An 18,935-nucleotide genomic window follows, 5' to 3' on the forward strand; every position below is an offset into this window, starting at 1 on the left:
TTTTAAAATTTAATGCGTCAGACATATTAGTAGCTTTAATTTTTTCAAATAATTGGAAGTGGTAGTGACATTCGGACTAGTTGGCCGCAACTTTTACAACATTATTTTCTTGATTTTGTTTTGTTTTAAAATTTAGTCCACATTATCGTGGTTTTGTCCACAGTTTTATGGTTTTATTTTTTTCACATTTTTCGTAGTTTTTGTTTTGTCAACTTCGTTTTCTTTTGAAGCATATATGGTCTTATTTTCAATTTTTAATTTCTAGTCATGTTCTAATGCATGTGTGAAATTTGCCAATATAAGAGTGTCGCTAGATCTATTAAGTACCATTCTCAAAGGGTTTTATCATGATAAATCATGGTACTGGTGATAGATTCAAGATAATGATGAGAAAGATAAATTATATGAGACTTAACCTTTTCTACATCACTAATATGGTGGGTCTCTTAGGGCTTTTGGCAGTTTTTTCTTGATTGGTCGAAGTTCATTATCAAGTTGATTTGATGATGGCGAAGATAAAATGTAAATTTTAACGATTTGATCAATTTAATGTATCTCTAGTTTGCTTCTGAATTTTAACATTTTGAATTCACTTGAACTAAAATTTAACTCGAAATTACCCAAACAACCTGTAATAGTTTGAACAAAAAGTGATCAAAATGTAAAATAAGAAAATCCTAAAAAGAACCGAACTTAAAATGAAATGATCCAAACTTGAAAGAACTTAACTTGAAATTGGCCCAAACAGAACTAACCTAAAAGTTTTAAAATTTGAATAGGCATGAATTATATTAACTGGACATAAAAATAACACAACTTGCTAGATTGTATATGATATCCTTAAATGTTAGTGTCAATTTTATATAATCTTAATTGAATTCTAATTAAGGCTAGTTTGGCATTGTTATAACGATTGAGAGGTGTTATTGAAAAGCTTAATTTTGAAAAAAATACTTTTGAAAAGTGCAATTTGTAGTTACAAGTGTTTGACGTTGTTGTTAAACATTACGGCGTAAAGTCAAAATGTCTATTTTAGACATTGTTGAATCACACAGTTGCTAATTGCATAGAAACTAAATGCTTGATTGGAAGTACTTGGCTACAGTGATCACTTCGCTACCACTGCAATGAACTAATAATACAAAGTAAACAAGTGCTACCAAAGATTGTATATGCAATTCGATTCCCCTATGTCTACAAAGCCTAACCCAGTAAGTAATTCTACTATCTTTAATCCTCAATATAACTAGTGAAAGTTCTATCACTCACGAAGTATAGTAACCACACTTATCTTAAAGACTTAGAACACTCACCTCTAAATTCTACCCCTGAGAACTTAGGTTATAAACATACATTCTTTATTCTCAAATGCACTCACAAATACATTCCTCAATGAACAATAAAGTGTTCTCAAATACTCAATACATCACCTTGTATAAGGCTCTCAATATGCAAGAGTTTTAAGAGACTTGATAACATACTGGAAATTAAATATTTTTAATCAATTAATATGAGTTATTTTTAAAATTAATTATACATGAAATATTTGAATAATTTAATACAAAGATATTTATAAATGGTATTTAAATAATTTAATATAATGATATATAAAATATTAATTAATTTAAAATTTTAAATATCTTTGAAATAGTTAATATAAAGAATGATATTTTAATAATTTCACTTTAAAACACAAACACTAAAAACACCTAGATCATATTTTTTGTGTTTGAATAGAAAAACACTATTGTTTAAACCATTCTAAATTTAAAGTAAATTAACTTTCTATTTATCCAATCTTACTTCCAAACCTAATATTTTTAATTTAACATTTCAAATTTTTAAACAGACCTTCAATTCCAGGCGAATAACCTGATTATTAAACAAATAGATAAACTATTAAAATAATTACTTTTGTTTAATTCAGGTTACATTTTAGTCATTTATGTTTAAAATGTTACGTTTTAGTCACGTACATTAACGTGTTGTAATATTTTAGTCATTGAGCCGTTAATTGTATTTAATGGTGTAATGGTAAGCTGATGAGACACGTTAAATCATCATTTCAAACAAAAAAAAGGTTAAAAATACAATTGGTCCCTATATTTTTTCGTTTTGAGCAGTTTAATTTTTTTTTTTATGTTCTTTTAACTTTCATTTTTTTCTTTATTTTTCATCTCTTCTACTTCTTCATCTGTTTTCCTCCCTTCTCCGTCTCTTTTTATTGTAGCTTTTCTATGTTTTACATTTGTTAAAATTAAATGGAAGAAGAAAAGGAAAATAAATAAATAAAAAGAAAAAATTAAACTGTTTAAAAAATAAAAGTATAGTGACTAGTTTTAACAAATAGAAAACATAGAAAAACTACGTTAAAAAATATAGAAAAGAGAGGAAAACAAAAGGAGGAACAAAAGAGAATGAAAAGGAAAAAAAGAAAAAAAAATATGATGACTAAATGTATAATTTAACTTAAAATTTTTATTTGAAATGATTATTTAACCTGTTATGTCAGCTTACCGTTACACTGTTAATAGAAATTAATGACTCAGTGACTAAAATGTTATAACATATTAACGTAATTGACTAAAATATAACAGTTTAAACCTAAATAATTGAAATATAATTTAATAAACATATTTTAAGAGTTTATCGTAAATTTTAACACTTACCGCTAAAACTATTTTGTTTTTTCAATTATTAGAGTAAATTGTGTTTGGGTGGCATTATTGGGATGGGACCCAGTGTTATCGGGGCTGGGTTGATAGTGATCTTGTGGGGCCCGTGGATTTCTTGTTTGTTGTGAAAAACATTGTACTGCATGGCTTATACGGCCACACACGAATCCTTCGTGACTCCATTAAATGCTTATTTATGCCTTATGTTTCCGTTTTTCATTATTTCTTCAATTTGGTCCTTCCTTCCCATCAATCATTTATCCTTGTTGTATAAGTTTTCACTACTACTTTATGTAGTATAATAGGATATCCTTTTGGCATGTACTAAATACTTTGGCAAAAGTTTTATGACATGCAATGCAACGTGTCATAGATAAAAGCTCTGAAAAGATATTTTTTTAATTTAGGGACAACGTCAGAGGACAGTCAAATGTATTGTCTCTAAAGATGATAATATTTAAATTGTCCAATAAATTCTAAAAGATTCTTTTAAAAAAAGTGGATGCAAGATAGAGTGGAGTGTATTTTTTTTTTAATGAACTATGAGTATGAAGCAATTATGATGATTGATTGTCGTGCCTCGTTCCACTATAGAAAGATAACATTTTATTTTTGTATATTAAAAAGGGTAAAAATGTAATAACAAGTTATAAAAAAATTTTCATATATTTTATGTTTTAAGTTGTTCTGAAGAATTATATTTAAATATTTGCTTACCTTTGACAGCTCAGTTTTAGTTCGGTTGACATTAACACTATTATCAGTGCAAGAGGACGTGAGTTCGAGCATACTGAAGCATATTTATCCGCTTATTTAAGACTTGGAAAGAAAGTTATAACTAATTCTAAACATTGTATCTGATGATGCATCAAATATTCATGAAAGTGAAAATAATTTTATTATTATATATCCATAACGGATCAAAACGAATGATGATGAATTTAGCAACATTCACCTCCATTTTTATTATAAAAGTTCAAATTTCATACAACTTCAACCTTGCAAAAGGTAATATCCATGTCATGAACAATATCTTGAATGAATGTCAATTTGTATGGAGAAAAGAAAAGGTAAATTTCGTTAAAAATAATAAATAAAAGAATACAATTAGTTAAAAAAGCTTTTTGTTTTTGTTTTAATTAAAAATATTAAATTGTTTATTAAGTAATCCAAGTTCTTTTTATTTATTTATTTATTTTTTCTATCCAAAGTCGAAACTTATTATACAATAATATCCAACCCTCTAATAATTGAATTTTTTGTCTATAAATATTATACAAAACATTATTTTCAATTTTGAAATTTTTTGGGACTTAAATGTTTAATTTCAGAAAAAAAAATATTTTATAGATCCTTCGCACCATATTATTTTCTGTCACTTTCCAATTATTTAGTGACAAATTTGTATTTTCTTTCATATAATTGTCATATAATTTCGGTAATTTTTTACTTCAAATTTTAAACCCCAAACCTGAATTCTTTGGGTTTAGGATTCAAGTTTAGGATTTGAAGTTTGAGGTTTAGAATTTAGAGTTCGAGTTTGAGTTTAGGTTCGGGGTCCAAGATTCAAGGTATGGGTTTGAGTTCGGGATTTAGGATTCAGGATTTGTGATTTGGGATCTGGGTAAAAAATTACCAAAATTATATACCAATTACATAAAAAAATTACTGAAATATTATTAAATAATTAAAAACGGACCATGAATGATATGATAGAAAGGGCAAAAAATAATAATTTATCTTAATTTAGTAATTAAGAAGGTGATATACCATTCTCACCCCATTATTCATGGTCCATTTCTAATTATTTAATATCAAATCAATAGTTTTTTTCATGTAATTACATATAATTTCAGTAATTTTTTCACCATAAACCTTAAATCTCAAACCCAAACTTCTTGGGTTTATGGTTTAAGTTCAAGGTTTGAATTCAAGTTTGAGTTCGAAGTTTAAGATTTAAGATTCAAGATTTGGAGTTTGAGTAAAAAAGTTATGTACTAATTATATGAAAAAAATTATTGAAATATGATTAAAAATTAGAAAGAAACCATGGATAAAATGATGGAAAGGGTAAAAAAATAATTTCTCTTAATTTAATAATTAAGAAGGTGATATACATCGAGTTTTTATATTATTCAATTCTTTTCAATAAAATAAATAAATTTTAAAAACAGATGCAAAGTAAAGGTGCTCATAGCCTAAACAGCCTCCTCGATTCTTTTTGAGTCGAGTTTAGATAAAATTTTTAGAATTGGATCGGTGGTTGAATTAATTAAATTATCGACTTACATCAAATAAATTATTAAAAATTTCGTAAAAGTTTTACAAATTATAGATAAAAAATTATAAAATTCGGTTCGACAGATGTTTTAGCTTTGTTCAACTTGTTTGATGTACTGATCGATTCTTGATCCAACTGATCTCACCTGATTCTATAAACATTAGGCATAATTTATATTTTTCAATTCTGGACTGACCAGATTTGATTCGTTTTATTGTTTTAGAATAATAATATAATTTTTTTTTGTTCTTAATTAAATTTAAATAAAATTATTATTTTTATTTTTGAACAACAAAACAGTCATCTTGACAGACTTGAGAAGACCAGTTCGAATTAATTTTTTTAAAATCGAATTTCAATCCCGATTTATGAACACCAGTAGCAAGTACTGTTTGTTTGTTCTCTTTTTCTTCTTTTCCAAATGTCCTTCCAAAACGTTCTATTTTCAGGACTCGCTTAGAAGATATCCGACAGTGATTTTCAGCGGCTAGGATTCACCCGATTACCCACGACGCTGTCGTTTCGACCGGATATTTTGTAATTTAGCGTCAACAAATAGCCAAGCCGAGCTGATTTAGTCCAGAAACCAAAGCCAAGCCGATGACCGGTTGTTCCAAGAAAGAGAAACCTACAACGTACACGTGTTAGAGACACAGCTGTCGGATCTTATCCTAGCAACCAAAACTCGTACTATTATACTACACCTATCAAAATTATTATTATTATTATTATTTATCTCATACACTTCCAATTTTTTAAATTCGGTTAGTAAAAGATGACGTAATTTTTCAAAAGAAATTAATTTTATTACCCATCATTTAATTTTTAATTGGCTAAATTTATCGTTTTTCATGAGGTAAGGAAATAAATTTATTTTGGAAAGAGTATGAAATAAATAATAAAAAACCTTATCCAGTTGAGCGAATTTTTCACGTAATTGGCAAAAAAGTTTATTTAATTAGACACGCTTTCACATTTTTCAAAATTAATATATTTTCCTAAATTTTGAAAAAAAAAGACTTATTTGATCTATTAAAAAAATTGACATATTTAACCTATTTATCCTTTAAAAAGTATCTTGTGATATATAAATAGATAATAAAAGAATAAAGTGTTAATTTCTTTTGGTATAATCACAATTTAGCTCCTAATATTTATATTCTTTTATTAATTTGTTTCTTATTTTTTTAATTAAAATTAAGTTTTAAACGAATATATTGACTAAAATGTTAAATTTTTAAACATGGCAATCCGAATGACAATTCATGTTCAGTTCATGCTAATTTCTTTTTGAATTTTATAAATTTTAAATTAATTATTAACGTGACATATAAAACATATAATATCAAGTCAACATAAAATACACAAGCTGCATTAGGCAAATCTAAAATTTTTTTAAGCAGAGGCCAGAATGAAATTATAAATATATTGAGATGTCGAATATAAATTTTTTTTCATGTATTAATTTATTATTTTTGAAGAATTAAATAGAGTATTTCATATTTTTGGGAGCCAAATCATATTTTTCTCTTATATTAATTTATAATCAAATTACAAATTTTCAAAATTTCTGGAGCAGGGCTCAACCTGCCCTTTGTATCCACTTGATCGTTCGTGTTAGAGGCGAACATTGTTAAAAATTAACATTTTAGTTAAAATTTTTATTAAAAGATGTTATTCGATTATTTTAAAGAATTAATAAATGAATTTAATTAAAAAATAAAGGATTAAATTTGATATTATACCTTAAAAAATTATAATTATTGTTTTAGTGGGAAAAAAATTAAATAAATTTGAAATATGATTTGAAGTTCGGTTATGCAGCTGGAGCGCATTTGTAATCTAATCTAAAAGCCCGCTTCTAGATTTTAGGATTCAAAGTGTGGGCCCTTTACTGACCCCACATGTTCCCTTTCTTTGTTTTTTTTGGCACACATTTTTATTTATTTATTTATTTTTATTTTATAAAATTGAAGTTTAATAAAATTTCCCCCTTTTTTAAAGAGGCATTGCTTTAAAAACAAACTTTGTAGCATTCAAATTTTCAAACTTACCCACCCAACTACATCTATCAAAGCTCAATAAAACAATTTATTTATATTTATATTTTCATTTTACATATTCAAACAAATTATTTTTTTCTAAAGTTAATTTTTTAATTTAATACATAATTTTTAGTGAAAAATAATATATAATTTTGGTAAAATTAGTAAAATATATCAAAAATAGAAGTTAATTGGTTAAATAGATCTTTTTTTAAAAAAAAATTAGAGAAATAAATCGTTTTTGAAGAGAGTGTGAAAGCGTGTTCAACTGAGTAAACTTTTCTACTGACATGTCAAGAAAAATACTTCCAATTGGGTGCGTTTTCCAATAATTATGTCCAATTAGTTGTATTTTTCTTGACATATCAGGAGAAAAACTCGTCCAACTGAACGCGTTTTCCTACCAACTATATAGAAAGCGCGTCTAATTAGACGCGTTTTCACGTACTCTCTCAAAAATGATATATTTTTCTCAATTAAATAAAAAGTTTATTTGACTAATTAACTTTTCTTCGACATATTTACCTAATTTAGTAATCTTTTTTTGTCTGATTCTGATATTAATAATTAATTTCTTTTGGATGTGTTTTTCTAAAAATTGAATAAGGGCAAGTATGGAGGTTTCCTTGAAGTTGAGTAAGAAAAAGAAGAGTGGATAATTTGTCTCTATGTGTGAAATGTTTTTTTCCCGCCAAAATTGATTCTAATGTGTGGGTTAGAAATCTGCACTAAAGTTCATTTTAATTTTTTATTATTATTAAAAATAATATTTTAGTTCTGTAGGTTTAAAAAGTTAACATTTTAGTCCCTGCTAATTAACTTTACTTTTAATGAAATAATATCATTTAACGGTGATCGACGTGATATTAAATCAAATTAAAAAAAATAGTTAATAATTTTGAAAATGATTAGAGATGGGAACTTGATTTCGCATTTACCCCCAATTGTTTTCGGGTTTTTTTTATATAATTATTGTGTTTAAATTATTTATAGTTTGGTACACGTTAATCTCCATTAAACTACGTCATTCCGTTGATAAAAGTATTATGGAGACCCTTGTATTAAGTGTCGAACTGCATTTTGCCTCTCAACTGAAAAACATGGATAAATTAGTCCCTAAACATTAAATCAAAATCAAAGAGTAAACTGATCATTTTGTTAAATTTTTTTATCCATTTCTATTGTTAAAAATTGATTCCTATACATTAAATAAGGTACACATGACACACAACGTGCTACTATTTAATTATTCTATCAACCTCCTCACGCTAGTTTTTTATAGTAAAAGTAGATAAAATTTTTAATAAAAAAAAGGTCAGTTCACTCTTTATTTTAACATATGAGGACTAATTTACCTATTTTTTTAGTAAAATGAGTAAAATGCAATTTAACTCCTAATGCAGGAGCTGTATGATACTTTTACCCATTCCATTTGATTACAAGATTTAATGCAACGTCAGCTGTTGTTAAATAACATCATTCCTCTAATAGGAAAGCTAACGTGTAAGTACTAAAATGTTAGTTTTTTGAACATCTAGGACTAAAATATTGTTTTTAACAATAAAGTTGTTAAACTAATTTTTTTTTGATATGGTACAAGGACTTATAATAAAATTTACCTTAAAATATTAATTTACTTTTTAAATTTAAAAATTTTAATCTAATCCTTGTTAACATTTTTTTATTAAAATTTGTTTATATATATATTTATATATTATGTATCATGTATGACAAAAATTGAAGACAAAGACAAGCGCAGCTATTAAAAACGTGAACAATTTGACGCAACCTTCACACTGAGGCCCGCTTCCTACGCTTGTCTTGTCCCTCAAAATCTCAATGCCTTTTAATCCTTGAAATTTTGAAGACATTCTTTTATTTATTTTGATTGTTGGAAATTTTATTTTAGATTAGGATTAAATTATAATTTTTACGATTGGTATTTAATAGTTTATAAAGGATTAAATTAAAATTTTTGTTATTTTTAAAAGGTTAAAGTATAATATTACCTTTAATAATTTAAAATTTTAAAAATTTTAAAATATTTATATAGAAAATTTTCTATTTTAAGAGAGTCGAAGCACCTACCAATCCCTAACTATGCCCCTCATTTCATTTGGAGAAATTTGTAACTTGTCTTATTTGTTGGTATGTTACCAAAATATATTAATTATTTATTTGTATTTTTTTTAGATTTCTGTATAGACAGTCTTACGTTTATAATTGGAGAAGAGATTGAATCAAACAATGTTATTTTTTAAGGATTCTTATGTGATCTATTTATTTTATATTCTAATATATGCAATTCAAGACTATATGAGTTGACTTTACGAAGATCATGATATAAAAGGTAATTGATGAGGTTTGGATAGATCATATGATGGATTGAAGTTTACTTAGTGAAGCCAAATTTATACTCTAAATATAGAAGGCTTGTTTACTTAGTGACTTACACGGTGCTAGCGTAGTTAACACAACGTCAGACAACAAGTCATATTTAAAGTTGACAATCTTTTGGAACAATCTTTAGATTGAGAATCTTGCTTATTGTGGTAGTATGATATTCCATTTATGAAGAATGCTCTATTTAAAGCAACATATCTTGAAGATTAATTTGAATCGGAGCAAGCAATTAGATCCTTTGAAGTAAGATGATTGGATCGAGATTGCGTTGAAGTCTTACCTTCAAACAATTCTATTTTATTTTGGACTTCACTATAATATTGTGTATGTAATTTTTTAAGAGAATTGATTGTATTCTTAAAAAAGAATACATGTTTGTGGAAACAACATTATTAAAAAAGATAACTAAGAATCCTGAACATAATCAGGAAAATAATTATGGACAGACATGCAATGAACTTTTCATCGCCATTCTTCTATTCCTTTTTGTGGAAGAACATGTGCAAAGATGTGAAACAATTCGTCATCAAATGCCAATTATGTCAGCAAATAAAAGCTTCATTTTTGCTTCCGAATGGTTTGCTACATCCATTGCTCATTCCCAACTAGTTGTTTGAAGGCATATCCATGGATTTTATTGTTGATTTACCAGCAACCAATGGGAAAATTGTCATCATGGTAGTCGTCGACTGTTCATCTAAATGTGGGCACTTCATCGATTTAGCATCCAATTTCACCAACGAATCTGTAGCTGCAGCTTTTGACAGAAACCATTCATTTTCATGGGGCCCCGAATGAGATTGTGACAAATGTATATAGGGTGCTATGTGGCGGATTATCCCGAATCTTGGATGCAGATGCTTATCATAAGCGGAATATTTGTATAATACATCTTACTTCTGATCAAATGACCCCTTTTTGAAGTTTTGTATTGTCGTCCACCACCAACAATCGCCCACGACTCTACTGGGAACTCCTTAGTTGAGATTGTATGCTTAATGGTGATGAAGTGTTGTCTTCACTGAAGCATAATTTGCGAACATCTCAACCTCGGATGAAGGCTGATCAACATCAACGTGAAATTTACTTTGAGGAAAGAGATTGGGTAAATGTTGAACTTCTACTTTCTCTCTCATCTTTGCATACTTTTTGCACTTCAATTTTCCTCTGGGGCAATTCTAAATTTCTTTCAGCTGTTTTTTTTTTTGTTTTTTTGTTTGTTTGTTTTTACTATTTCATTGTGGTTGGGAGTGGGGGACCACTAACTGTCACTGCTTCGTGATTTCAGCAGCGATGGATAGGACAAGAAATCCCAGAAGAACCCCAGTGATGGTTTTTACAGAGCAGTTTTATAACATTTACCAACCTCTTCACGTTTTAATGTCTGTATAAAAGTACCATAAAATCCCTTATAATAAAAATTATATTATATTTACTCTATTTATTAAAAATAGATAAATTAATTGTTAGAACAAAAAATTAATTAAAAATATCTATTTATACTGCTAAAAATTAATGTGCATAATGGAATTATTAAATAGTAACACATTACATGTCACATATACATCACACTAACATAAAAAAAAACTCATTCTTAACAGTAAAAATCAATAAATTAAAAAAAAAATATTTTTTAATCTAACATATAAAAATTAATTTAATTTATCTATTTTTTAAATAAAAACAACAAAATATAATCTAACTCCCATTAAAATCAACTCTAATACTTTTACCCCGCAAAAGAGGGTTCAAACTTTTTAATCCCATTAGTACTCCAGTCATAATCATAAAGCCTCGTCTGTGTATTACATTAATTTAGTCATCATCTTAAAAACTGGTCCACGTTGCTTCTTGCTTTTGATAATAACAAGCAGCCATTAACAGCGTAAAAATACATATGTTCAGTTTTTTTTTTCTCTCTGAAAAAGATGGAAAAGTTAATTGTACAAATAGTATTCAACACAAAAATGGAAAACACTTGCAACAATAGAAGAAAAAAGAAAACTGAAAGTTAAAAGTAAAACAGAAAGCAAACATGCAGGGATTATTTAAAAGGGGGGAGATGGGGAGATTAGCAAGAATGTGAATCCAAGAACTCGGTTGCTCGAAGATGAATTTTACATGCATTTTAACATTTTTATAACCAAGTTCAAAAATAACAAAGAGGAAAAGAATCATCATGCCTTCAGGAGTGTTTCAATGGCTTCGAAAAACAGTGGCGCCATCTCTGGATTTGGGGTCTTGATCGCACACTTCACACCCGGGTTTCCAATTATTGTTGTAAGTTCAATCAAGAAAGGTATACCTCGAGGGATCTTGGCTGAGAAGTAGAATACATCTTGATTGGCATGTTTGCGCTTCGCTATAAAGAACATGTTTGATGCAGCTAGTCTATCAAGGGTTGCTTCAGCACTGGTCACCACGATGCCTGGGAATTCTTTCAAGATCTCATTTGAATCGGGTAGTGACCTCCATGTCTGTATAATGGGAAGAAATCATTCCATTTCCATTGCTAGGATCATCCTTTTGTACCATTAAAAAACCAAAGTACTACAGAACAAACTTCCTACCTCGAGAAAACTAGTTCGCTCCATTCTCCCATCCTCGGTAAAGAACACATGCAACAAGATTTTGTCATTGAAGTACCAGACTGGTTGCTGACTATTTTTAACAGCAACCTGCAGAAGAGTGTTTGGAGGACCAGTGGACATATTCTGGAACAATACCATGGGCAGCATTGTTCCTGCTGATGCTCCCGGTGCCAATGGGGGAACCTAATAGACAGTACCCATTAAATCCTAGAAATGCAACAAGAAGCTAAATAAAGCATCAATACTACGCAAGTTGTGATTACCTGAAGAGGTCCAGCAGCTGCCAGACCGAATGAATTCTTGTTAAACTGAATCATAAATCCATCGAGTGTGATCTGTGTGTTATTCTCAAACAGTAAACTGTAAAATATTTGACCATCCTGTCGAACTAATTGTGCACTGATTTGCAAACCCTGTCCACTTCCTGCTGGTAATAAAATAGGCAAAGGGGGGCTGCAAATCATCAAGGTAAAGAATACAGTAAGGGCAACATATCAGCGTGTATGTACTTAAGTACAAGCCTCATGCATGACTCCGATTACACAAAAAACTGTAAAATATTTACAAAGTTCTTCTAGTGTTAAGCAACTTAATTATTATTTAAAATATTTATAACATGTGCAGCAAAATATCCTGGTAACTAAAATGAGACTTCTATCTGCAAAACTAATGCATTCCAGCATACTTACCCAGAAGATGTGGCAGGCTGATCAGCGGGGACAATTTGATTGTTATCAAGGCCAATCAGATCACTTAGGAGGTCAGGCACTGCAGCAGGTGCAGGAGCAGCTGGGGCAGGAGCTGGCTGCCTAGCTGCAGCATGTGGGACACTACTAGAACTGGGTGGTGATGCACCACCATTAGCAGCATTGGAAAGTGTTTCAGAATACCTAGTTTCATTTCCATCAGGGTAGTCATCGTCTTCAGTTTTCTGTGTTGCAGTCTTTGCACGAGTTACAAAAGCATCAGGAGGTTTGTGATAGACAGAAGAAAGTGTAGCGATATTGGCAAGAAGCTCATCAAGAAGGGTCGAATCCAGTTGGTTTGAATCATCACTGATCACAGGTTTCTCAGCTAACACAACATCCTTAGCTGCCTGAGAGCAGAAATAGGAAGTCAACTATATAAAACATCCTGCATGTGGTCTAGATTCACCTTTAAATAAATAACATTCATGTCAGCAATGACACCTGCATTCAAACAATGCTACATCTATTGTGACCTATGATACTGGGACTAGCTAGATTCTGATAGAAGACAAATCAAATTGGGACAGGAAAAACACACAAATAAAAAGGCTCATGCTAATCATACCAACATGGTGAAAGGCATTCTAAACCTCAGCTTAATCATATAGTACATGCCCATTTTAAGAGTGGTCATCAAAATGGAGATGAAGGTGATTCAAGCAAATACTTAGATAGCCCTTCCCCTCCAAGGTAAGGAAGGACATGAAAATAAAAAATGTCTCGGAAGTGAAAAATGATTCCTCAGAAATTTGAAACTGAATTCATTGAATGGTGCTCTGCAATTGGTCGAATAAAACCATACCTCAGGATCAGTTGATAGAAGGCGCCAATAAATGTAGGCACGGTCCCGTAAATCAGGATTGTCAGTTTCCACAGTAGCATTATTCAATACAACCTATGGATTGACCAAAATATTAGAAGTTAGATAGGAAGTGAAATTATTTTCCAAATAAAAATTCAAAAAAAAAAAAATTCCTTGAATAATCAACAATCAGCAGTTAATGTAACTTGTATAACCGGATAATAAAAGCAAATCAAAGTCATATGTTCAGTGGTTCTTAGTGGGAAAAGTAAGATACTAATTCTATGCCTGATTCCCCCATGAAATGATACAGTTTGCATTGCTCTAGACCTGCTTTCTTATGGGGTAATTGCATATAGAGAAATCAGACAATGGTTTTGGAGAAGTGTAATGTGTAATCACAGATGATAAAACTATTAGTAAAATCCTTGCACATACAAATGTGATAAAGCCCAAAACAAATAACAGAAACTATGCATGAAGAATGCATATATAAGACCTGAATCATCTGCTGTGGGCCTTCTGTTGGCTTCTTCAGAAATAGTTTGACTGTTGCAGTTAGCAGCTGCAGTTGAACTTGGGGAGGTTCTTCAGGGAAACTCTCCAAGAAGCTTTCAAGGAGCTCGTCAGCATTGTCAATTCTTTCAGCATATTCTCCAATTATCCATATCATTGAAGCCTTATAAGAGAGGGCACAAGAAGAGGGGAAAAAATGCGCTTAGAAAAAACAATTAAGAGTATTAACAGAAAACGGTGCTCTGATTCGTTTTGCAATTTCTAAGACAAATGTACCTTAGCTTCTGGCTCATCCAAAGTGTCCAAGCTCTCACAGAGGGTTGCAATAATAGATTCATATCTGTGAAAGTTATTAGGAAATCATCAGCTGGGATTCAAGTTGCACACACAAGCATTCAGCTACTGTTAAGAAATATAATGACAGGGCTTTTTATATTTTGGATAATATTGGAATGCAAAGGAGTAAATAAATGATACTTACGTGTTAGGATATCTTCTGAAGATATCTTTGATAACTATAATAGCCTCTTGAACAACATAGTTCACTTTAATCTTGATCAACTCAAGCAGAACACTGATGCACCGTTCAGCTGCTCTCTCTAACTTGATAGCACAACGACCGATGGCACGAACAGCCTTTCTGACAAAATCTACATCTACTTCCGTTGCATATTCTTTGAACTCCAATAAAACCTACATAGACATCATCCAAAGGGACCATCTCAATATGATGGTATACTAACAATATGGTTTTAAATGCAGGAGAAAATAAACTATCAACCTAAATAAGTCCATAACTAATTCTCTACAGACCAAAATCTGGATACCTGGTCTATATTTCGGTCGGAAGCAAGCTTTATCATGATTTCTAACTTCTCCATCTTCACATAAATTGGATCATTGTACTTGCAGAAGAATACCTAGAAAGAATAAGCATTTGATAAGCATACATTAAAGGCAACTACATTGATACAGAAGCATACAAATCAAGCTGTCATGCAAAAGTGTGAATAATGAGTGTGGGCAAGCATGCACATGTTCTATTCATATAAGTCCACCTTGATTTCATGGGCAAGAATCGTAGGCCGTCTTTGTACTATGAGGTTGATATTCCGCAATGCAACATATTGTATCTCGGGTTCAGCAGAGAGTAAGGTCACAAGAGGAGGAGCCATCTTTTTGCAAAGATTTCTAACAACATCAGTGCTAGTGATAAGTTCCATTTGTTGAAGGATCATCTGGAAAGCACAAAATTATGGGGTGCTCATAAGTCAACTAATAGAAGACAATACTGATGCAAAATTATGAATGGAAATGAAGAGTCACCTTAACAGCTGAAAGTACAACAGCGCAATTAGCATGTTGAAGTCGTGGCGTAACTCTTTCCACAATATTTTCTGCTTCACGTGCATCAGATGCCTTGTATCTGGAGAGAGCGTCAAGTATAAAAACTTGACCCCACCTGACATGGAACATTTTCAAAATGAGATGGGTAGAACAAGTTTCCCAGGGAAAATTCAACAAAAATTAACAGATGCTAGGTTAGTGACTTTGTTCAAGTTATAATGCCTGAAGATTAATATAGCAGCATATTCATCTCAAAAACCATGCTATTATACCAACATCCTATTACTCACTTTAGAAAAATAAATCATGATGTCCCAAAATGGAAAATACAAAATATCAAAATCCTATTGATCAGCTTTTTATAGCAATTAGGAAGAGAGCTCAACCACATGGCAGTACCCTGATTGTATTTGTAGGTTTCAAACCTCTGAACTTACTCTGTGCATTCATTAAGAGCAGTAAGAAGCTTTGTAAGTGTGGGAGTAGTGATTTCAAATATTGGTCCACTACTATTCTCTTGTATCTCAGCAAGAGCTGCCACAGCATTAGCCACAACCATTGGGTTATTGTCAGATATCAAATCCTTGAGAGAGTCCAGAAAACCTCTATCCTCAACCAACTCAGCATTTATATCATAAAGTTTAGCAACACATATGGCAGCTGTCTTGCGAACATATGGATCATCATCCTGTTAATATACAGTAAGAGAATCATAATAACTTGAGTGACTTGCATAAAGCAAGTCTATGATATTGGAAAAAGGAAACCAAAAGCATTGCTAAAAGTTTATACTATATGCTATAACAGGAATCAACCTTTAGGCACCTCTGAAGAGGATCACAAAGATATTCTGTGATCTTATCAACACGGATGCATCCCATAGTCCGAACAGCCAAAGCACGAATTAGAGGATTTGGATCCTGTGAATCCTGGATACATACTCATAAAGCAAAAGCTCATTAGAGATTTATAAAGCATTATTACAGAAACCTTAACACAAACATTACTCCAAACAGAACATATCATGTAATCCTAATACTCTATAATCCTTGATACCCTTTGAGGCAGATGGAAAGACAATGGGTTGGTCAGAAGTGCCACTTCTTCGACTTTTTCTTTTCCTTAATACAGATTCTATCAACCAGAAACATTTGTGCGACAAATTTTGCAAATGCACAATGTGCTCATAAAAGAAGAGACATTCTTGCCCTAGTATGCAAACCCAAACCAAAAGAAAAACATTTAACACAAATAATTTACAATCACTTTCAAGCTCTGGGGAATCCATAACTACCATTCCTGAGATATTTAGGCTGCTCGTAAAAGAAGAGACATTCTTGCCCCAGTATGCAAATCCAAACCAAAAGAAAAACAATTAACACAAATAATTTACAATCACTTTCAAACTCTGGGGAATCCAGAACTACCATTCCTGAAATATTTAGGCTGAGATATGCAGCCTGAGCATGAAAAAAATGCCAGTATCTTACTCAACTTAAAATTTCAAATTTAACATGTTCATATCAGGCAAATTCGATATCCATGCCCTTTTTTTTTGGGGGGGGGGGAGAGAGAAGAAAAAATTATCTTTTAAGCTATGATAAATAGCAAAGACAAAGGGCATAATAAGTTGCGCACCTTTACAAATGTATTTACTGCAAGAATAGCAAGGTCGGGCTGACTTTTGGCATAATTTATGAGATACAAATAAACAAGCTTTTTCAGCTCCAAATTCTCTGTTTGCATGCAATTCACCACATCTGTGAACAGCGATGACACATCCTTCCCAACTGTCATTGCGGCAATAACCTTCTTTACGGCATCTTTTCTTTTATCCTTCATAACATGGAAAACAAAGACATGATTACAATCCCATAACCATAAGCCACAAAAACATAGATGCTAAAATATCCATTCAACTTCCAATGGATACGGTTTACGCTTCTTTCACATGCTAAGAGCGCCAGTGTTAAAAATTCTTAGAAAACTCGTATAACTACAGCAAAATCAAGAGAATTTAAAAAAAATGCACTACAGTTAAAATTCAGTTTCAAATTAGATAAACCTAACTGTTCTCGATAGAAACTTTATGAAAGGAGAAACATAATCCAATACTCGAATCGAGTAGCATTAATCCTAATAAAGAAAACTGAATATCTCTTTCCATTTCCAGCTTATTTTCCATTATCTCTAATCGATCCAAATAAGAACCTAAAGCTTAGCTAACAAATACGTAATTCAGCAGATTGACGACTTCAACGAACAAATCAAAACGGAAAACCAATAGATCTAACAAAAAACACGAACTAATGACATCAAAATGTATCAAATCGAAAACCTAGCAAATTAAAACAAGCAGATCAACAAAGAAATCTGCAGAAAAAAAATAACGAAGATGGATTAACAAGTAGGTTAGCTACCTTGTACTGAGAATTGAGCTCTTCCTTGAGTTCAGGGATTTCTCCCTTCTTCGTCGTTGAGAAGTACTTTGAATCGTGACCGCTCATTTCTCACTCTTCGAGACCTCCTCTTGGCGGTGTTGTAGATTGGAGTCGACGAAGAAGAATAAGTAAAAAGGAAACGATGGCGAACAAACTGTGTGAAAGATCATATAAACGAGACCAGATCGAGGATTGAAAAAAAAAAAAAGAAGAAGAAGAAAAAGGCTCGTTTTAATCTGCTGTTGGGCCTATTCTGGAAGCATTGAGTCCAGTCCAGATTATATTCGGACTTTGGTGACTAAGGGGATATGATATCAAACCCCAACATATTCAATCTAGTACCACGGAGTCAAGCTTGAAAACTATCAAGCTCAATTAAATTTCTATTTTTTAAGCTCGTGTTTGGTTTGAAATATAGTTGAATTAAGTTTATTTATCAAATTTTTATTTTAACTTGAGTTCGAACTTATTTGGATGGTTAAGCATAGGATTAATAAAAAAAATATTAAAGGTAACAATATAATTTGATAATATAAAAATATGAAAAGTTCGATAAAATTCACAAGCCATTCTAGTAGAATATTACTAAACTTGAATTCAACTTGATCGATAATTCAAATTCGGTTCAATAATCATCGAATCGGGCCTGAATTTTTTTAAATCAAACTTGAGTAGCTTGCGAATACCAGTATCTCATTATCCCTGATTCAAGCCCTTAACAGTAAATCTAGTTTGGTTAGTTTCGTTTCTTGATTTTTTTTATTATACTAAATTTAAAGTTTTTCATTCATATTCATAAAAAATTTAAGTAAAAAATAATCAATAATTCTTATGTATTATTTAAAAAAATATTTTTTATAATTTTTTTAATTTATTTTACTATTTAAAGTACAGAATATTTATTTTGACATGTCAATTTTTAATTACAATTTGAATAAAAGTATAAATTGATTTGGGATAGTGGTTTTCAAATTTGTATTCTAAAAACCTTAAACCCCAAACATATTCAGTTTTTTGACTTTATTCTCAACCCTAACTAGATTAATTAGTTGACTCTAGAGTGGTTAGTTATGCCAATTACAACC

The 18,935-nt window shown here is 30.6% G+C and overlaps 1 protein-coding gene across 1 annotated transcript; it reads right to left on the reverse strand.

The window, feature by feature from the left end:
- Positions 1-11,422: 11,422 nt before the first annotated feature.
- On the reverse strand, positions 11,423-18,125 carry LOC107929261 (beta-adaptin-like protein B). Its single transcript, XM_041106049.1, has 15 exons — positions 17,830-18,125; positions 17,048-17,245; positions 16,225-16,338; positions 15,847-16,097; positions 15,389-15,524; positions 15,121-15,300; positions 14,890-14,982; positions 14,544-14,755; positions 14,339-14,402; positions 14,046-14,225; positions 13,547-13,639; positions 12,685-13,091; positions 12,259-12,448; positions 11,975-12,178; positions 11,423-11,881 (listed from the first exon to the last, which is right to left on the reverse strand). The coding sequence occupies exons 1-15, from the start codon at positions 17,914-17,916 to the stop codon at positions 11,582-11,584; spliced, it is 2,709 nt and encodes a 902-aa protein (XP_040961983.1). The 5' UTR covers positions 17,917-18,125; the 3' UTR covers positions 11,423-11,581.
- Positions 18,126-18,935: the final 810 nt, after the last annotated feature.

The sequence above is a fragment of the Gossypium hirsutum genome, chromosome A03, assembly GCF_007990345.1.
Source record: "Gossypium hirsutum isolate 1008001.06 chromosome A03, Gossypium_hirsutum_v2.1, whole genome shotgun sequence".
NCBI lineage: Eukaryota > Viridiplantae > Streptophyta > Magnoliopsida > Malvales > Malvaceae > Gossypium > Gossypium hirsutum.